At 53.8% G+C, this 17,743-nt stretch overlaps 1 protein-coding gene across 1 annotated transcript in view; it reads left to right on the top strand.

The window, feature by feature from the left end:
- Positions 1–16,996, top strand: part of LOC140393370 (gamma-glutamyl hydrolase-like) — a 109,749-nt gene extending 92,753 nt beyond the window's left edge. Inside the window, exons 7-10 of the mRNA XM_072479752.1 lie at positions 6,115–6,221; positions 9,652–9,745; positions 11,040–11,177; positions 16,311–16,996. Coding sequence (XP_072335853.1) covers positions 6,115–6,221; positions 9,652–9,745; positions 11,040–11,177; positions 16,311–16,432 — 461 coding nt within the window. The 3' untranslated portion in view covers positions 16,433–16,996. The remainder of the gene's footprint in view (positions 1–6,114; positions 6,222–9,651; positions 9,746–11,039; positions 11,178–16,310) is intronic.
- The last annotated feature ends 747 nt before the right edge of the window (positions 16,997–17,743 follow it).

Raw genomic sequence — 17,743 nt, 5'->3', positions numbered from 1 at the left:
AGTGAGACTGGAGTGAGACCGGAGTGAGACCGGAGTGAGACTGGAGAGAGACTGGAGTGAGACTGGAGTGAGAATGGAGTGAGACCGGAGTGAGACCGGAGTGAGACTGGAGAGAGACTGGAGAGAGACTGGAGTGAGACCGGAGTGAGACTGGAGTGAGACTGGAGTGAGACCGGAGTGAGACTGGAGTGAGACTGGAGTGAGACCGGAGTGAGACTGGAGTGAGACTGTAGTGTGACTGGAGTGAGACTGGAGTGAGACTGGAGTGAGACCGGAGTGAGACCGGAGTGAGACTGGAGTGAGACTGGAGTGAGACCGGAGTGAGACCGGAGTGAGACCGGAGTGAGACCGGAGTGAGACTGGAGTGAGACTGGAGTGAGACTGGAGTGAGACCGGAGTGAGACCGGAGTGAGACTGGAGTGAGACTGGAGTGTGACTGGAGTGAGACTGGAGTGAGACTGGAGTGAGACTGGAGTGAGACCGGAGTGAGACTGGAGTGAGACCGGAGTGAGACTGGAGTGAGACTGGAGCGAGACCGGAGTGAGACTGGAGTGAGACTGGAGTGAGACTGGAGTGAGACTGGAGTGAGACTGGAGTGAGACCGGAGTGAGACTGGAGTGAGACCGGAGTGAGACCGGAGTGAGACCGGAGTGAGATCGGAGTGAGACCGGAGTGAGACCGGAGTGAGACTGGAGTGAGACTGGAGTGAGACCGGAGTGAGACCGGAGTGAGACCGGAGTGAGACTGGAGTGAGACCGGAGTGAGACCGGAGTGAGACTGGAGTGAGACTGGAGAGAGACTGGAGTGAGACCGGAGTGAGACTGGAGTGAGACTGGAGTGAGACTGGAGTGAGACTGGAGTGAGACTGGAGTGAGACTGGAGTGAGACCGGAGTGAGAATGGAGTGAGACTGGAGTGAGACTGGAGTGAGACTGGAGTGAGACTGGAGTGAGACTGGAGTGAGACCGGAGTGAGAATGGAGTGAGACCGGAGTGAGACCGGAGTGAGACTGGAGTGAGACTGGAGTGAGACCGGAGTGAGACTGGAGTGAGACTGGAGTGAGACTGGAGTGAGACCGGAGTGAGACCGGAGTGAGACTGGAGTGAGACCGGAGTGAGACTGGAGTGAGACTGGAGTGAGACCGGAGTGAGACTGGAGTGAGACCGGAGTGAGACCGGAGTGAGACTGGAGTGAGACTGGAGTGAGACTGGAGTGAGACTGGAGTGAGACCGGAGTGAGACCGGAGTGAGACTGGAGTGAGACTGGAGTGAGACCGGAGTGAGACTGGAGTGAGACTGGAGTGAGACCGGAGTGAGACCGGAGTGAGACTGGAGTGAGACTGGAGTGAGACCGGAGTGAGACTGGAGTGAGACCGGAGTGAGACTGGAGTGAGACCGGAGTGAGACTGGAGTGAGACTGGAGCGAGACCGGAGTGAGACTGGAGTGAGACTGGAGTGAGAATGGAGTGAGACTGGAGAGAGAATGGAGTGAGAATGGAGTGAGACTGGAGAGAGAATGGAGTGAGACTGGAATGAGACCGGAGTGAGAGTGGAGTGAGAATGGAGTGAGACTGGAGTGAGACTGGAGTGAGCCTGGAGTGAGACTGGAGTGAGACCGGAGTGAGACCGGAGTGAGACCGGAGTGAGACTGGAGTGAGATTGGAGTGAGACTGGAGTGAGACCGGAGTGAGACCGGAGTGAGACCGGAGTGAGACCGGAGTGAGACTGGAGTGAGACTGGAGTGAGACTGGAGTGAGACCGGAGTGAGATTGGAGTGAGACTGGAGTGAGACTGGAGTGAGACTGGAGTGAGACCGGAGTGAGACTGGAGTGAGACCGGAGTGAGACTGGAGTGAGACTGGAGTGAGACCGGAGTGAGATTGGAGTGAGAATGGAGAGAGACTGGAGTGAGAATGGAGTGAGACTGGAGTGTGACTGGAGTGAGAGTGGAGTTAGAATGGAGTGAGACTGGAGTGAGCCTGGAGTGAGATTGGAGTGAGACTGGAGTGAGACTGGAGTGAGACTGGAGTGTGACTGGAGTGAGAGTGGAGTGAGAATGGAGTGAGACTGGAGTGAGACTGGAGTGAGACTGGAGTGAGACCGGAGTGAGACTGGAGTGAGTCTGGAGTGAGACTGGAGTGAGACCGGAGTGAGACCTGAGTGAGAATGGAGTGAGACTGGAGCGAGAATGGAGTGAGAATGGAGTGAGACTGGAGAGAGAATGGAGTGAGACCGGAGTGAGACAGGAGTGAGACCGGAGTGAGACTGGAGTGAGACCGGAGTGAGACTGGAATGAGACCGGAGTGAGAGTGGAGTGAGAATGGAGTGAGACTGGAGTGAGCCTGGAGTGAGACTGGAGTGAGACCGGAGTGAGACCGGAGTGAGACCGGAGTGAGACTGGAGTGAGATTGGAGTGAGACTGGAGTGAGACCGGAGTGAGACCGGAGTGAGACCGGAGCGAGACTGGAGTGAGACTGGAGTGAGACTGGAGTGAGACTGGAGTGAGACTGGAGTGAGACTGGAGTGAGAACGGAGTGAGATTGGAGTGAGACTGGAGTGAGACTGGAGTGAGACTGGAGTGAGACTGGAGTGAGATTGGAGTGAGACCGGAGTGAGACCGGAGTGAGACCGGAGTGAGAATGGAGTGAGACTGGAGTGAGACTGGAGTGAGATTGGAGTGAGACCGGAGTGAGAATGGAGTGAGACTGGAGTGAGACTGGAGTGAGATTGGAGTGAGACCGGAGTGAGACCGGAGTGAGACCGGAGTGAGAATGGAGTGAGACTGGAGTGAGACTGGAGTGAGATTGGAGTGAGACCGGAGTGAGACCGGAGTGAGACCGGAGTGAGACCGGAGTGAGAATGGAGTGAGACTGGAGTGAGACTGGAGTGAGATTGGTGTGAGACCGGAGTGAGACTGGAGTGAGACTGGAGTGAGACTGGAGTGAGACCGGAGTGAGACTGGAGTGAGACCGGAGTGAGACTGGAGTGAGACTGGACAGAGACTGGAGTGAGACCGGAGTGAGACTGGAGTGAGACTGGAGTGAGACCGGAGTGAGACCGGAGTGAGACTGGAGAGAGACTGGAGTGAGACTGGAGTGAGACCGGAGTGAGACCGGAGTGAGACCGGAGTGAGACTGGAGTGAGACTGGAGAGAGACTGGAGTGAGACTGGAGTGAGACCGGAGTGAGACCGGAGTGAGACTGGAGTGAGACTGGAGTGAGACCGGAGTGAGACTGGAGTGAGACTGGAGTGAGACCGGAGTGAGACTGGAGTGTGACTGGAGTGAGACTGGAGTGAGACTGGAGTGAGACCGGAGTGAGACCGGAGTGAGACTGGAGTGAGACTGGAGTGAGACCGGAGTGAGACTGGAGTGAGACCGGAGTGAGACCGGAGTGAGACTGGAGTGAGACTGGAGTGAGACCGGAGTGAGACCGGAGTGAGACTGGAGTGAGACTGGAGTGAGACTGGAGTGAGACTGGAGTGAGACTGGAGTGAGACTGGAGTGAGACTGGAGTGAGACTGGAGTGAGACTGGAGTGAGACTGGAGAGAGACCGGAGTGAGACCGGAGTGAGAACGGAGTGAGATTGGAGTGAGACTGGAGTGAGACTGGAGTGAGACTGGAGTGAGATTGGAGTGAGACCGGAGTGAGACCGGAGTGAGACCGGAGTGAGAATGGAGTGAGACTGGAGTGAGACTGGAGTGAGATTGGAGTGAGACCGGAGTGAGAATGGAGTGAGACTGGAGTGAGACTGGAGTGAGATTGGAGTGAGACCGGAGTGAGACCGGAGTGAGACCGGAGTGAGAATGGAGTGAGACTGGAGTGAGACTGGAGTGAGATTGGAGTGAGACCGGAGTGAGACCGGAGTGAGACCGGAGTGAGAATGGAGTGAGACTGGAGTGAGACTGGAGTGAGATTGGAGTGAGACCGGAGTGAGACTGGAGTGAGACTGGAGTGAGACCGGAGTGAGACTGGAGTGAGACCGGAGTGAGACCGGAGTGAGACTGGAGTGAGACTGTAGTGTGACTGGAGTGAGACTGGAGTGAGACTGGAGTGAGACCGGAGTGAGACCGGAGTGAGACTGGAGTGAGACTGGAGTGAGACCGGAGTGAGACCGGAGTGAGACCGGAGTGAGACCGGAGTGAGACCGGAGTGAGACCGGAGTGAGACTGGAGTGAGACTGGAGTGAGACCGGAGTGAGACCGGAGTGAGACCGGAGTGAGACTGGAGTGAGACTGGAGTGTGACTGGAGTGAGACTGGAGTGAGACTGGAGTGAGACTGGAGTGAGACCGGAGTGAGACTGGAGTGAGACCGGAGTGAGACTGGAGTGAGACTGGAGCGAGACCGGAGTGAGACTGGAGTGAGACTGGAGTGAGACTGGAGTGAGACTGGAGTGAGACTGGAGTGAGACCGGAGTGAGACTGGAGTGAGACCGGAGTGAGACCGGAGTGAGACCGGAGTGAGACCGGAGTGAGACCGGAGTGAGACTGGAGTGAGACTGGAGTGAGACTGGAGTGAGACCGGAGTGAGACCGGAGTGAGACCGGAGTGAGACTGGAGTGAGACCGGAGTGAGACCGGAGTGAGACCGGAGTGAGACTGGAGAGAGACTGGAGTGAGACCGGAGTGAGACTGGAGTGAGACTGGAGTGAGACTGGAGTGAGACTGGAGTGAGACTGGAGTGAGACCGGAGTGAGAATGGAGTGAGACTGGAGTGAGACTGGAGTGAGACTGGAGTGAGACTGGAGTGAGACTGGAGTGAGACCGGAGTGAGAATGGAGTGAGACCGGAGTGAGACTGGAGTGAGACTGGAGTGAGACTGGAGTGAGACCGGAGTGAGACTGGAGTGAGACTGGAGTGAGACTGGAGTGAGACCGGAGTGAGACTGGAGTGAGACTGGAGTGAGACCGGAGTGAGACTGGAGTGAGACTGGAGTGAGACCGGAGTGAGACTGGAGTGAGACCGGAGTGAGACCGGAGTGAGACTGGAGTGAGACTGGAGTGAGACTGGAGTGAGACTGGAGTGAGACCGGAGTGAGACTGGAGTGAGACTGGAGTGAGACTGGAGTGAGACCGGAGTGAGACTGGAGTGAGACTGGAGTGAGACCGGAGTGAGACTGGAGTGAGACTGGAGTGAGACCGGAGTGAGACTGGAGTGAGACTGGAGTGAGACCGGAGTGAGACTGGAGTGAGACTGGAGTGAGACTGGAGTGAGACTGGAGTGAGACTGGAGTGAGACCGGAGTGAGACCGGAGTGAGAATGGAGTGAGACTGGAGTGAGACTGGAGTGAGACTGGAGTGAGACTGGAGTGAGACCGGAGTGAGAATGGAGTGAGACCGGAGTGAGACTGGAGTGAGACTGGAGTGAGACTGGAGTGAGACCGGAGTGAGACTGGAGTGAGACTGGAGTGAGACTGGAGTGAGACTGGAGTGAGACCGGAGTGAGACTGGAGTGAGACTGGAGTGAGACCGGAGTGAGACTGGAGTGAGACCGGAGTGAGACCGGAGTGAGACTGGAGTGAGACTGGAGTGAGACTGGAGTGAGACTGGAGTGAGACCGGAGTGAGACTGGAGTGAGACTGGAGTGAGACTGGAGTGAGACCGGAGTGAGACTGGAGTGAGACTGGAGTGAGACTGGAGTGAGACCGGAGTGAGAGTGGAGTGAGACTGGAGTGAGACCGGAGTGAGACTGGAGTGAGACTGGAGTGAGACCGGAGTGAGACTGGAGTGAGACTGGAGTGAGACTGGAGTGAGACTGGAGTGAGACTGGAGTGAGACCGGAGTGAGAATGGAGTGAGACTGGAGTGAGAGTGGAGTGAGACTGGAGTGAGACCGGATCTCTCTTCCCTCAATCCCCTGGTGATCAGAGACGTGACGTCTTCATTTGTGGATCTCCAACTGGTGGCCGGTTGGAAAGTTTCATTCTGCAGGTTTAACTCCTGTCCAATCAGGCTCTGAGGTGGATGCTGAATGGGGATTTATAGTAATCCACTCGATCACTGGATCGGCTCAGCTCATGGCCATTCGGCCCACTTATCCATGCCATCGCACTACCTACTTCATGAAGCCTCCTGCACAGTGCGATCCCACGAAGCTGACACCCAGACATTTTTCTTTCAGAAGCGAAATCAAGTCAAATGTTTAAAGATGTCCCCCCGGATTTGATGCGAGTTTTATCCGAGAAACCGCTTACCGGAAATTTCCACAACTTCAGCATCACTGAGCGAGTGAGTGAGGGGGGGCTTGGGGGAGGGGCATTGTGGACAGGATGGGGAGGGGGATGGGGATGGGGGTGAGGGGGATTGGGGAGGAGATTGGGGGGAGATGGGGAGGCACGTGGGGAGGGGAATTTGGGGAGACTGGAGTGAGACTGGAGTGAGACCGGAGTGAGACCGGAGTGAGACCGAAGTGAGACTGGAGAGAGACCGGAGTGAGACCGGAGTGAGACTGGAGAGAGACTGGAGTGAGACTGGAGTGAGACTGGAGTGAGACCGGAGTGAGACCGGAGTGAGACCGGAGTGAGACCGGTGTGAGACCGGAGTGAGACTGGAGTGAGACCGGAGTGAGACCGGAGTGAGACCGGCGTGAGACCGGAGTGAGACTGGAGTGAGACTGGAGTGAGACTGGAGTGAGAATGGAGAGAGACTGGAGAGAGAATGGAGTGAGACCGGAGTGAGACTGGAGTGAGACTGGAGTGAGACTGGAGTGTGACTGGAGTGAGACTGGAGTGAGAATGGAGAGAGACTGGAGAGAGAATGGAGTGAGACCGGAGTGAGACCGGAGTGAGACCGGAGTGAGACTGGAGTGAGACCGGAGTGAGACTGGAGTGAGACTGGAGAGAGACTGGAGAGAGAATGGAGTGAGACTGGAGTGAGACCGGAGTGAGACCGGCGTGAGACCGGAGTGAGACTGGAGTGAGACTGGAGTGAGAATGGAGAGAGACTGGAGAGAGAATGGAGTGAGACTGGAGTGAGACCGGAGTGAGACCGGCGTGAGACCGGAGTGAGACCGGAGTGAGACTGGAGTGAGAATGGAGAGAGACTGGAGAGAGAATGGAGTGAGACCGGAGTGAGACCGGAGTGAGACCGGAGTGAGACCGGAGTGAGACTGGAGTGTGAAAGGAGAGAGACTGGAGAGAGAATGGAGTGAGACCGGAGTGAGACCGGAGTGAGACCGGAGTGAGACTGGAGTGAGACCGGAGTGAGACTGGAGTGAGAATGGAGAGAGACTGGAGAGAGAATGGAGTGAGACCGGAGTGAGACCGGAGTGAGACCGGAGTGAGACTGGAGTGAGACTGGAGTGAGACTGGAATTGGAGAGGATGGGGAGGGGCATGGGGAGGGTGATGAGGGGGACTGGGGATGAGATTGGGTGATGATGGGGGGCAGGTGGGGAGGGGAATTTGGGGAGACTGGAGTGAGACTGGAGTGAGACCGGAGTGAGACCGGAGTGAGACCGGAGTGAGACTGGAGTGAGACTGGAGTGAGACTGGAGAGAGAATGGAGTGAGACTGGAGTGAGACCGGAGTGAGATTGGAGTGAGACCGGAGTGAGACCGGAGTGAGAATGGAGAGAGACTGGAGAGAGAATGGAGTGAGACCGGAGTGAGACCGGAGTGAGACTGGAGTGAGACTGGAATTGGAGAGGATGGGGAGGGGCATGGGGAGGGTGATGAGGGGGACTGGGGATGAGATTGGGTGATAATGGGGGGCAGGTGGGGAGGGGAATTTGGGGAGACTGGAGTGAGACTGGAGTGAGACCGGAGTGAGACCGGCGTGAGACTGGAGTGAGACTGGAGTGAGACCGGAGTGAGACTGGAGTGAGACTGGAGAGAGAATGGAATGAGACTGGAGAGAGAATGGAGTGAGACTGGAGTCAGACCGGAGTGAGACTGGAGTGAGACTGGAGTGAGACTGGAGTGATACTGGAGTGAGACTGGAGTGAGACTGGAGTGAGACTGGAGTGAGAATGGAGTGAGACTGGAGTGAGACCGGAGTGAGACCGGAGTGAGACCGGAGTGAGACTGGAGTGAGACTGGAGTGAGACTGGAGTGAGACCGGAGTGAGACTGGAGTGAGACGAGTGAGACTGGAGTGAGACCGGAGTGAGAATGGAGAGAGACTGGAGAGAGAATGGAGCGAGACCGGAGTGAGACTGGAGTGAGACCGGAGTGAGACCGGAGACCGGAGTGAGACCGGAGTGAGACCGGAGTGAGACCGGAGTGAGACTGGAGTGAGACCGGAGTGAGACTGGAGTGAGACCGGTGTGAGACCGGAGTGAGACCGGAGTGAGAATGGAGAGAGACTGGAGAGAGAATGGAGTTAGACCGGAGTGAGACCGGAGTGAGACTGGAGTGAGACTGGAATTGGAGAGGATGGGGAGGGGCATGGGGAGGGTGATGAGGGGGACTGGGGATGAGATTGGGTGATGATGGGGGGCAGGTGGGGAGGGGAATTTGGGGAGACTGGAGTGAGACTGGAGTGAGACCGGAGTGAGACCGGAGTGAGACCGGCGTGAGACTGGAGTGAGACTGGAGTGAGACCGGAGTGAGACTGGAGTGAGACTGGAGAGAGAATGGAGTGAGACTGGAGTGAGACCGGAGTGAGACTGGAGTGAGACTGGAGTGAGACTGGAGTGATACTGGAGTGAGACTGGAGTGAGACTGGAGTGAGACTGGAGTGAGACTGGAGTGAGAATGGAGTGAGACTGGAGTGAGACCGGAGTGAGACCGGAGTGAGACTGGAGTGAGACCGGAGTGAGACTGGAGTGAGACTGGAGTGAGACCGGAGTGAGACTGGAGTGAGACGAGTGAGACTGGAGTGAGAATGGAGGGAGACTGGAGAGAGAATGGAGCGAGACCGGAGTGAGACTGGAGTGAGACCGGAGTGAGACCGGAGTGAGACCGGAGTGAGAATGGAGAGAGACTGGAGAGAGAATGGAGTGAGACTGGAGTGAGACTGGAGTGAGACCGGAGTGAGACCGGAGTGAGACTGGAGTGAGACCGGAGAGAGAATGGAGCGAGACCGGAGTGAGACCGGAGTGAGAATGGAGAGAGACTGGAGAGAGAATGGAGTGAGACCGGAGTGAGACCGGAGTGAGACCGGAGTGAGACCGGAGAGAGAATGGAGCGAGACCGGAGTGAGACCGGAGTGAGACCGGAGTGAGACTGGAGTGAGACCGGAGTGAGACCGGTGTGAGACCGGTGTGAGACCGGAGTGAGACCGGAGTGAGACCGGAGTGAGACCGGAGTGAGACTAGAGTGAGACCGGAGTGAGACTGGAATTGGAGAGGATGGGGAGGGGCATGGGGAGGGTGATGAGGGGGACTGGGGATGAGATTGGGTGATGATGGGGGGCAGGTGGGGAGGGGAATTTTGAAGGGGGCGTGGGAAGAGGGATTGGGGGTTGGGAGGGGGTAAGGGGAGGGCTGAGTCAGAGTGAATTGGGGAGAGGGTGAAAGGGGATGAGTGATGTGGGTGAGAGTTAGTAAGGGGGAGTTAGAGAGAAAGGGAATGTGAGAAGGATTGGGAGGGAGATCAGGGAAAACGGAAATGAGGGAGTTTCTCTGAAGCATCTGGAGGATGATTTGAGGGCCTGTGGAGGGGAGGGAGGGAAATTGGGCTTCATTCTCCCAATGTTTACATTTCTTTTTTACTTTTAGGCCTTTGAATCAAATGTGAAATTGCGATCGTTCTACAGACTGATCTCCACAAGCTCTGATCGACAGGGGGTAACGTTCGTCTCCACAATGGAAGGTACAAGAGGGGTTCAGGATCTCTGCTCATGGACAACCTACCAGGGAACATTCTTCCTTCTTGCTATCCCTGTCTCAATCATTCCTGGAGGCTGACAGCTGGGCCAGTCTCAGGCACAAAGCACCCCCAGGTCAAATATCTGGGCAATACTGACTGGGGTGGTGGCTGGTCCTGGGGGGGGGGCGGCTAGTCACAGGTTATGGATTCCTGAATGAGGGCAGGTCCCTGGGGAAACTTGACCAAGGTGCACCTGACCTCCCTCCCGGTCTCTACAGGTTACACAGTTTACATAGTGTCAACTCACACTCACCCAGTGACACACTCACCCAGTGAAACACTCACCCTGTGGTGCACTCACCACTGGCACACTCACCCCTGACACACTCACCCCTGACACACTCACCCTGCGACACACTCACCCAGTGAAACACTCACCCTGTGGTGAACTCACCCCTGGCACACTCACCCCTGACACACTCACCCCTGACACACTCACCCTGCGACACACTCACCCTGAGACACACTCGCCCATGACACACTTACCCTGTGACACACTCACCCAGTGACACACTCCCCCCTGACACACTCACCCTGTGACACACTCACCCTGCGACACACTCGCCCGTGACACACTTACCCTGTGACACACTGACTCTGTGACACACTCACCCCTGACACACTCACCCAGTGACACACTCACCCAGTGACACACTCACCCTGTGGTGCACTCACTCTCTGACACACTCACCCTGTGACACACTCACCAAGTGACACACTCACCCAGTGACACACTCACCCTGTGGTGCACTCACTCTCTGACACACTCACCCAGTGACACATTCACCCTGTGGTGCACTCACTCTCTGACACACTCACTCTGTGACACACTCACCCAGTGACACACTCACCCTGTGGTGCACTCACTCTCTGGCACTCACCCCGTGACACACTCACTCACCCTGTGATGCACTCACTCTCTGACACACTCACCCCGTGACACACTCACCCTGTGACGCACTCACTCTCTGACACACTCACCCCGTGACACACTCACCCAGTGACGCACTCACCCAGTGACGCACTCACCCCGTGACACACTCACCCTGTGACACGCTCACCCTGTGACGCACTCACTCTCTGACACACTCACCCCGTGACACACTCACCCTGTGACACACTCACCCTGTGACGCACTCACTCTCTGACACACTGACCCTGTGACACACTCGCCCTGTGACACAGTAGTTTAGGTGCTGTATAGTTTTTGAGCCTATCCTATTCCTCCGTCTCGCAGCATTCCAATATCCTTTCTATGGCACCCAATGGCATCCTGAAGCGAACCGCTTTTTGTGGAAGGAGAGTTTGGAGGCTCCTCACTGTGTCCATGGAGTTCGGATCTCATACTTATTGGCTGAATTCTTCGTAAATGAAGGTAAATCTGCAGGTGTTTTAGTTGGTTGATTTAGTTTGCACGGTATATAATTTGCGTGTTTTGGTCTGCATGCTTTCACACAATCCCTACCGTGCAAAAGGAGGCAATTCAGCCCACCCAGGCTCAGCAGCGCTCTGAGAGAGCGCCCCATGTCGGCACAATTCCCCACCTCGCAACCCCATCAATGGGCATTTGATCCTGGCCAATTCACCTAACAGCACGTCTTTCGGGGATTGTGGGGGGGAACCGGAGCCCCCGGAGGAAACCCACGCAGACACGGTGAGAACGTGCAGACTCCACACAGACAGTGACCCAGCCGGGAATCGAACTTGGGACCCTGGTGCTGTGAAGCACCGAGCCTCATGTATTTGTTTGCCTGATTAAGTTTGCGTGTTTTAGTTTGTGTGAATTCATTTGCATGAATCTTTTTGCATGTTTTAGTCTGCGTGTTTGAATCTGTGGGTACAAATGAAGGATAGAAATGGCAGGATTGTGGAACCATGGATGACGAGGCAAATTGTAAGCTTCATCAAAAGGGAAAGGGAAGCATACGATAGATCCAGACATCTAAACACTGATAAAGCCCTTGAGCACACAAAGTAGGAAGGAACTTGAACGTGGAATTAGGAGGGCTAAAAGGGGCCATGAAATGTCTTTAGCAAACATGGTCCAGGAGAATCCTAAGGCTTTTTATACATGTGTTAGGAGCAAGAGAACGAGTAGGCCCACTCAAGGACAATGGAGGGAAGTTATGCGTGGAACCACAGGAAGTGGGTAAAATCCTGAATGAGTATTTTGTATCGGTATTCACCAGGGAGAAGGACATGACGGATGTTGAGGTCAGAGATAGGTGTGTGAACGATCTTGAGAACGTCAATATATCAAAGGAGGAAGTGTTGACTATCCTAAATTGCACTAAGGTCCCTGGGGCTGGATGGGAATATCCCAGGTTACTTCAGGAGGCAAGGGGAGAAATAGCTGGGGCCTTAACAGATATCTTCACATCCTCTTTGACCATAGGCGAGGTTCCAGAGGGCTGGAGAATAGCCAATGTTATTCCCTTGTTTAAGAAGGGAAGCAGGAATAATCCATGTAATTATAGGTCGGTGAGCCTGAAATCAGTGGTGTGGAAGCTTTGGGAAAAGATACTGAGGGACAGGATACCTGCACATTTGGAGGAAAATGGACTAGTTAGTGACAGGCAGCATGGTTTTGTACGGGGCAGGTTTGGGGATTCTCTAATCCCCCGGCAGAGTGTCCTCGTCGTCTTAAACACCGTTGCCTTTTACCGCGGCGTGAACGGGCCGACCCCATGACTAATCCTAGCCCCTGGAGGGGGCCAGCACGGCACTGGAGCGGTTCATGCTGCTCCAGCTGCTGATCCCGGCGCGACCTGGGCGCCGCGGGAGCCGCGCATGCGCAGTGGCACCGGCACCAACGCGCACATGTGCATTGTCTTCCTTCAACGCGCCAGCCCCGATGCAACATGGCGCAGGGCTACAGGGGCCGGCGCGTAGGAAAGGAGGCCCCCAGCCAGAGAGGCTGGCCCGCCGATCGGTGGGCCCCGAATGCGGGCCAGGCCACATTGGAGGCTCCCCCCGGGATCGGACCCCCCATCCCCCCCCCCCACAGGCCGCCCCCCCTGACCCGACCCTTCCACACCGAGGTCCCACCGGCTGAGAGCAGGTGTGGACGGCGCCGGTGGGATTCGTTGTTTTCACAACAGCCGCTCGGCCCATCCCGGGCCGAGAATCGGCGGGGAGGCCCCATAGAGCGGCCCCCGACTGGCGCCGCGCCAATCATGCCGGCGTCAATGGAGAGCGGAGAATCGCTTGCCGGGGTCGGGGCGGCGTGGCGCGATTCGCGCCAGTCGCTGGGATTCTCCGGCCCTGCCCCGGGCTGAGAGAATCCCGCCCCCAATGTCTCACCAACTTGATTGAGTTTTTTTGAAGAGGTGACAAAGAAAATTGATGAGGGAAGGGTTGTGGATGTAGTTTATATGGACTTTAGTAAGGCGTTTGACAGGATCCCACATGGCAGATTGGTACAAAAACTAAAATCATACGGGATTCGGGGTGGGCTAGCAAGATGGAGCCAGAACTGGCTCGGTTAGAGAAGACAGAGAGTAGCGGGGGGAGAATGTTTTCCAGAATGGAGATCTGTAGCTAGTGGTGTTCCGCAGGGATCAGTGCTGGGGCCTCTGTTGTTTGTCGTGTATATAAATGATCTGGAGGAAATGGGGGTGGTCTGATTAGTAAGTTTGCGGATGACACTAAGGTTGGCAGAGTTGCTGATAGTGCCGAGGATTGTCAGAGGATACAACAGGATATAGATAGATTGGAGACTTGGACACAGAAATGGCAGATTGAGTTTAATCTGAACAAATGTGAGGTGATGCAATTTGGAGGATCAAATCTGGGTATGAATTCTACTGTAAATGGCAGAACCCTTTGGAGCATCAACATACAGAGGGATCTGGGCGTGCAGGTCCACAGTTCGTTAAAGGTGGCAACACAGGTGGCCAAGGTGATTAACGAGGCATATGGCGTGCTTGCATACGTTGAGTACAGGAGTTGGGAAATCATGGGCGGGAATCTCCGCAATCGGCACGAAATAGAGGGATACGGAACGAGTAAGGGCAGAAGGTTTTTTTGTTTAGTTGGGCATCATGGTCGGTACGGGCTTGGAGGGCCGAAGGGCCTGTTCCTGTGCTGGACTTTTCTTTGTTCTTTGTTCTTACACAAGCAGAGTGGGACACGGGGGATAAGAGTTTAATGTTAATTGTACATCAACAAATAAGGTCAGTGCAAACAACTGTAGCAAAAGTAAAGGAAATGAATGGCTCTGTATCTGAATGTGAGGAGCTTTTGCAGGAAGTTAGATGAACTAATGACACGAATAGAGATAAACGGTGTAGATCTAATCACTATTATGGAGACATGGTTACAAGGTGACCAAAGTTGCATAATTATTTCAGGGTACACAATAATTCAAAAAGACAGGAAGAATGGAAAAGGAGGAGGCCTATTCCTGAGAGTAGAGGGTGACACAAGGAGATTAGTGCAAAAGGATCTTGGCTCCGGAAATCAGGAAGTAGAATCATTGTGGGTGGAGGCTGAGAATCGGAAGGGTCAGAGTAATCTATTACCACCTTAACAGTAGTTACAGAGCATTAAACAAGAGACATTGTAACTTGTAACAAAGGCAATGTAACAGTTGCAGTGGGAGACTTCAATCTTCAAATAGACTGGAACAAAGGTGGTCTGGAAGATGGATTTGTGGAACACTTTCACATTGATTACTGAGATGCAGAGACCAGAGAAATGATCAGTGCAATGAGGAAATGCAGAGACATTAAATATTTTCTACCTTCGCAGGAGAGGATGAAAATTACACACCAGAAATACAATGTAACCAAGAGGCAAATAAAAGTGAGGAAATTAAGGTCTTTATTATTATTTCAAGGGGTGTGGGTTTCGCTGACAGAGCCAGCATTTATTGCCCATCCCTAGTTGCCCTTCAGAAGGTGGGGGTGAGCTGCCTTCTTGAACCGCTGCAGTCCCTGAGGTATAGGTACACCAATGTGCTGTTAGGGAGGGAGTTTCAGGATTTTGCCCCAGCGACAGTGAAGGAAGGGCGATATATTTCCCAGTCAGGGTGGTGAGTGACTTGGAGGGGAACTTCCAGGTGGTGGGGTTCCCAAGTATCTGCTGCTCTTGTCCTTCTAGATGGTAGTGGTTGTGGGTTTGGAAGGTGCTGCCTCAGGAACCTTGGTGAGTTCCTGCAGTGCATCTTGTAGATGGTACACACGGCTGCCACTGTGCGTCGGTGGTGGAGGGAGTGAATGTTTGTGGAAGGGGAGCAATCAAGCGGGGCTGCTTTGTCCTGGATGGTGTCGAGCTTCTTGAGTGTTGTTGGAGCTGCGCTCATCCAGGCAAGTGGAGAGTATTCCATCACACTCCTGACTTGTGCCTTGTAGATGGTGGACAGGCTTTGGGGAGTCAGGGGGTGAGTTACTCGCAGTAGGATACCCAGCCTCTGACCTGCTTTCATAGCCATAGTATTTATATGGCTGGGTCCAGCTCAATTTCTGGTCAACAGTAACCCCCAGGATGTTGATAGTGGAGGGATTCAGTGATGGTATTGCAATTAAATGTAAGGGCGATGATTAGATCTTCTCTTATTGGAGAGGTAAGGTAATTAATATCAGCAGAGAAAATGTGATGAGAAACCTTGGGGACTAAAATGCAACAAAGCCTGGGGCCAAGATTCTTTCACACTAATGTCTTGAGGAGCGACATGGGGCTGCCGAGTTAGATTAACAGGTTATGATTCCTTCACTTCTGCAATGGCCCCAATTGATTGGAAGTTAGCAAATGTGACACTCCTATATCTTTTGGGCAGCACGGTAGCATAGTGGTTAGCACAATTGCTTCACAGCTCCGGGGTCCCAGGTTCGATTCCCGGCTTGGGTCACTGTCTGTGCGGAGTCTGCACGTTCTCCCCGTGTCTGCGTGGGTTTCCTCCGGGGGCTCCGGTTTCCTCCCACAGTCCAAAGATGTGCTGGTTAGGTGGATTGGCCATGATAAATTGCCCTTAGTGTCCAAAATTGCCCTTAGTGTTGGGTGGGGTTACTGGGTTATGGGGATAGGGTGGAGGTGTGGACCTTGGGTAGGGTGCTCTTTCCAAGAGCCGGCGCAGGCTCGATGGGCCGAATGGCCTCCTTCTGCACTGTAAATTCTATGAAATACTATTCAAGAAATGAGGGAGAGAGCATACAGGAAACTATGGGCCAGTTAGGCTTGCATCAATCCTTGGGAAAGTGCTGGAATCTATTATCAAGGAAATTTTAACAATTCATTACGAAAAATCATAGCGTGATCAGAGAGAGATAACATGGTTTCATGAAAGGAAAATCATGCTTGGCAAATTTATGTTGAGAATGTAACTGGTAGGGTAGATAAAGGAGAACCAGTGGATATAGTATATCTGGATGTAGGCAAATTAACTGAATGGACAGCAAGTTAGCAAATGGGGAATAATATGGGGAAGTGTGGGGTTATTCAGAGAAGCAAGTTTTATGTTTCAAGTCAATGACATTACATTAGAAACAATTCTGTTCACTCTCAACAGTTCGAAAGAATCTTCACCGTTTTGAGACAAAGGAAGAGGAAGAATCTGCCTTGATTGACACTCACAAACCAGTATTCCTGGGTGACAAGAGCCCCTTTCGAACCCTCTACTTCTTTGATTAACCGTCTTTGACCTTTGGGTAAAAGCTAGCGATCCTGTCCCCATCTATCTCCTGGAGTTCTCTGTGAAGGAGAGGCAGGTGCAGCATGAAGGATACTGAGCTACTGAGGGCGATGCCCTGGGATTGTGACCCACCCAGTGATCTCTGTATCTCCTCCACCTGTCCCCCTTCTTTATCCTACTCCCCCCCCCCCCCCCACCCCCCCCCCCCCACCCCCCACCCCCCGCCAGCTCCCAAGTGATCATCATTACAGTGGAAATCCTGGGGAGATTTGAATCTTCAGGGATCACAGTTAAACCTCATCCTTGCTGTGAGATACACTGGACTCCGTATTGGTACGAATGGTGTCAGGAACTAGGGATCTGGATTCAGACCAGACGGGAAACGGGTTTGTGTGATATGGAAAACAAGACATTTACTCTCATTGCTGGAGGGTCCAGGCACAAGGAATCTTCACACTCAGGGAATACTTTCAAACACTTGCCGGTTACTGTCTGATCCACTCTCTTCCTGTGTCAGAGAAATTACTCAATAAAACCTGATATGGAGACGCTTGTTCATAAAACATTGTTTGACATCATTCAGAATCCGTTTCAAGCACTCAATACACAACAAAAGTTTCAGTGAATGGACTCATAAAACCCACCTGGTTCTCTAATGTCCTTTCGGGAAGGAAATCTGCCGTCCTTGCCTGGTCTGGCCTACACGTGACTCCAGACCCACATTCTGAGTTGCCCTCTGAAATGGTCAAGCGAGACATTCTGTTCACCGGCAATTAGGAATGGGCAACAAATCCTGGGATTCACAGCGACGCCCACATCCCAGAGAGAATAAAAAAAGCACAAAAGACAGCAGCCATTTTAGCACAGCAAGATCCCAGCGCTGAATTACCAGTTCGTTTTTTGATTGAGGGCGGAATGTTGTCCAGGACACTTCCCATTCTCCTAGCTTCATGGAAAAGACCACATTAATCAGAATAGACCACACACCCAGCTGGACCCGGGGGATGAGGGGCCGGAGGATGAGGGGCCGGAGGATGAGGGGTCTGAGGATGAGGGGTCTGAGGCGGAGAGGCTGAGGGCAGTGAACGTAAGGCCTCAAAACTCCTTGAAACCAAGAATTGAATTGAAGGGTCAGGGGGAGCATCTCTCTGTCCAAAATCAGGACATATCCTGGAGTTAGTTACACGGGTTAATGAGAGAGAGAGAAAGAGAGAGGGAGAGAGAGAGACAGACAGAGAGAGAGATTTTGAGGTTAGAGTGAGATATCTCTAAGTTTCAAATTGCACTGTTGAGATATGAGCAAGTTGTGT

The sequence above is a fragment of the Scyliorhinus torazame genome, chromosome 16, assembly GCF_047496885.1.
Source record: "Scyliorhinus torazame isolate Kashiwa2021f chromosome 16, sScyTor2.1, whole genome shotgun sequence".
Classification (NCBI taxonomy): domain Eukaryota; kingdom Metazoa; phylum Chordata; class Chondrichthyes; order Carcharhiniformes; family Scyliorhinidae; genus Scyliorhinus; species Scyliorhinus torazame.
This window is presented reverse-complemented; position numbering and strand designations above follow the sequence as displayed.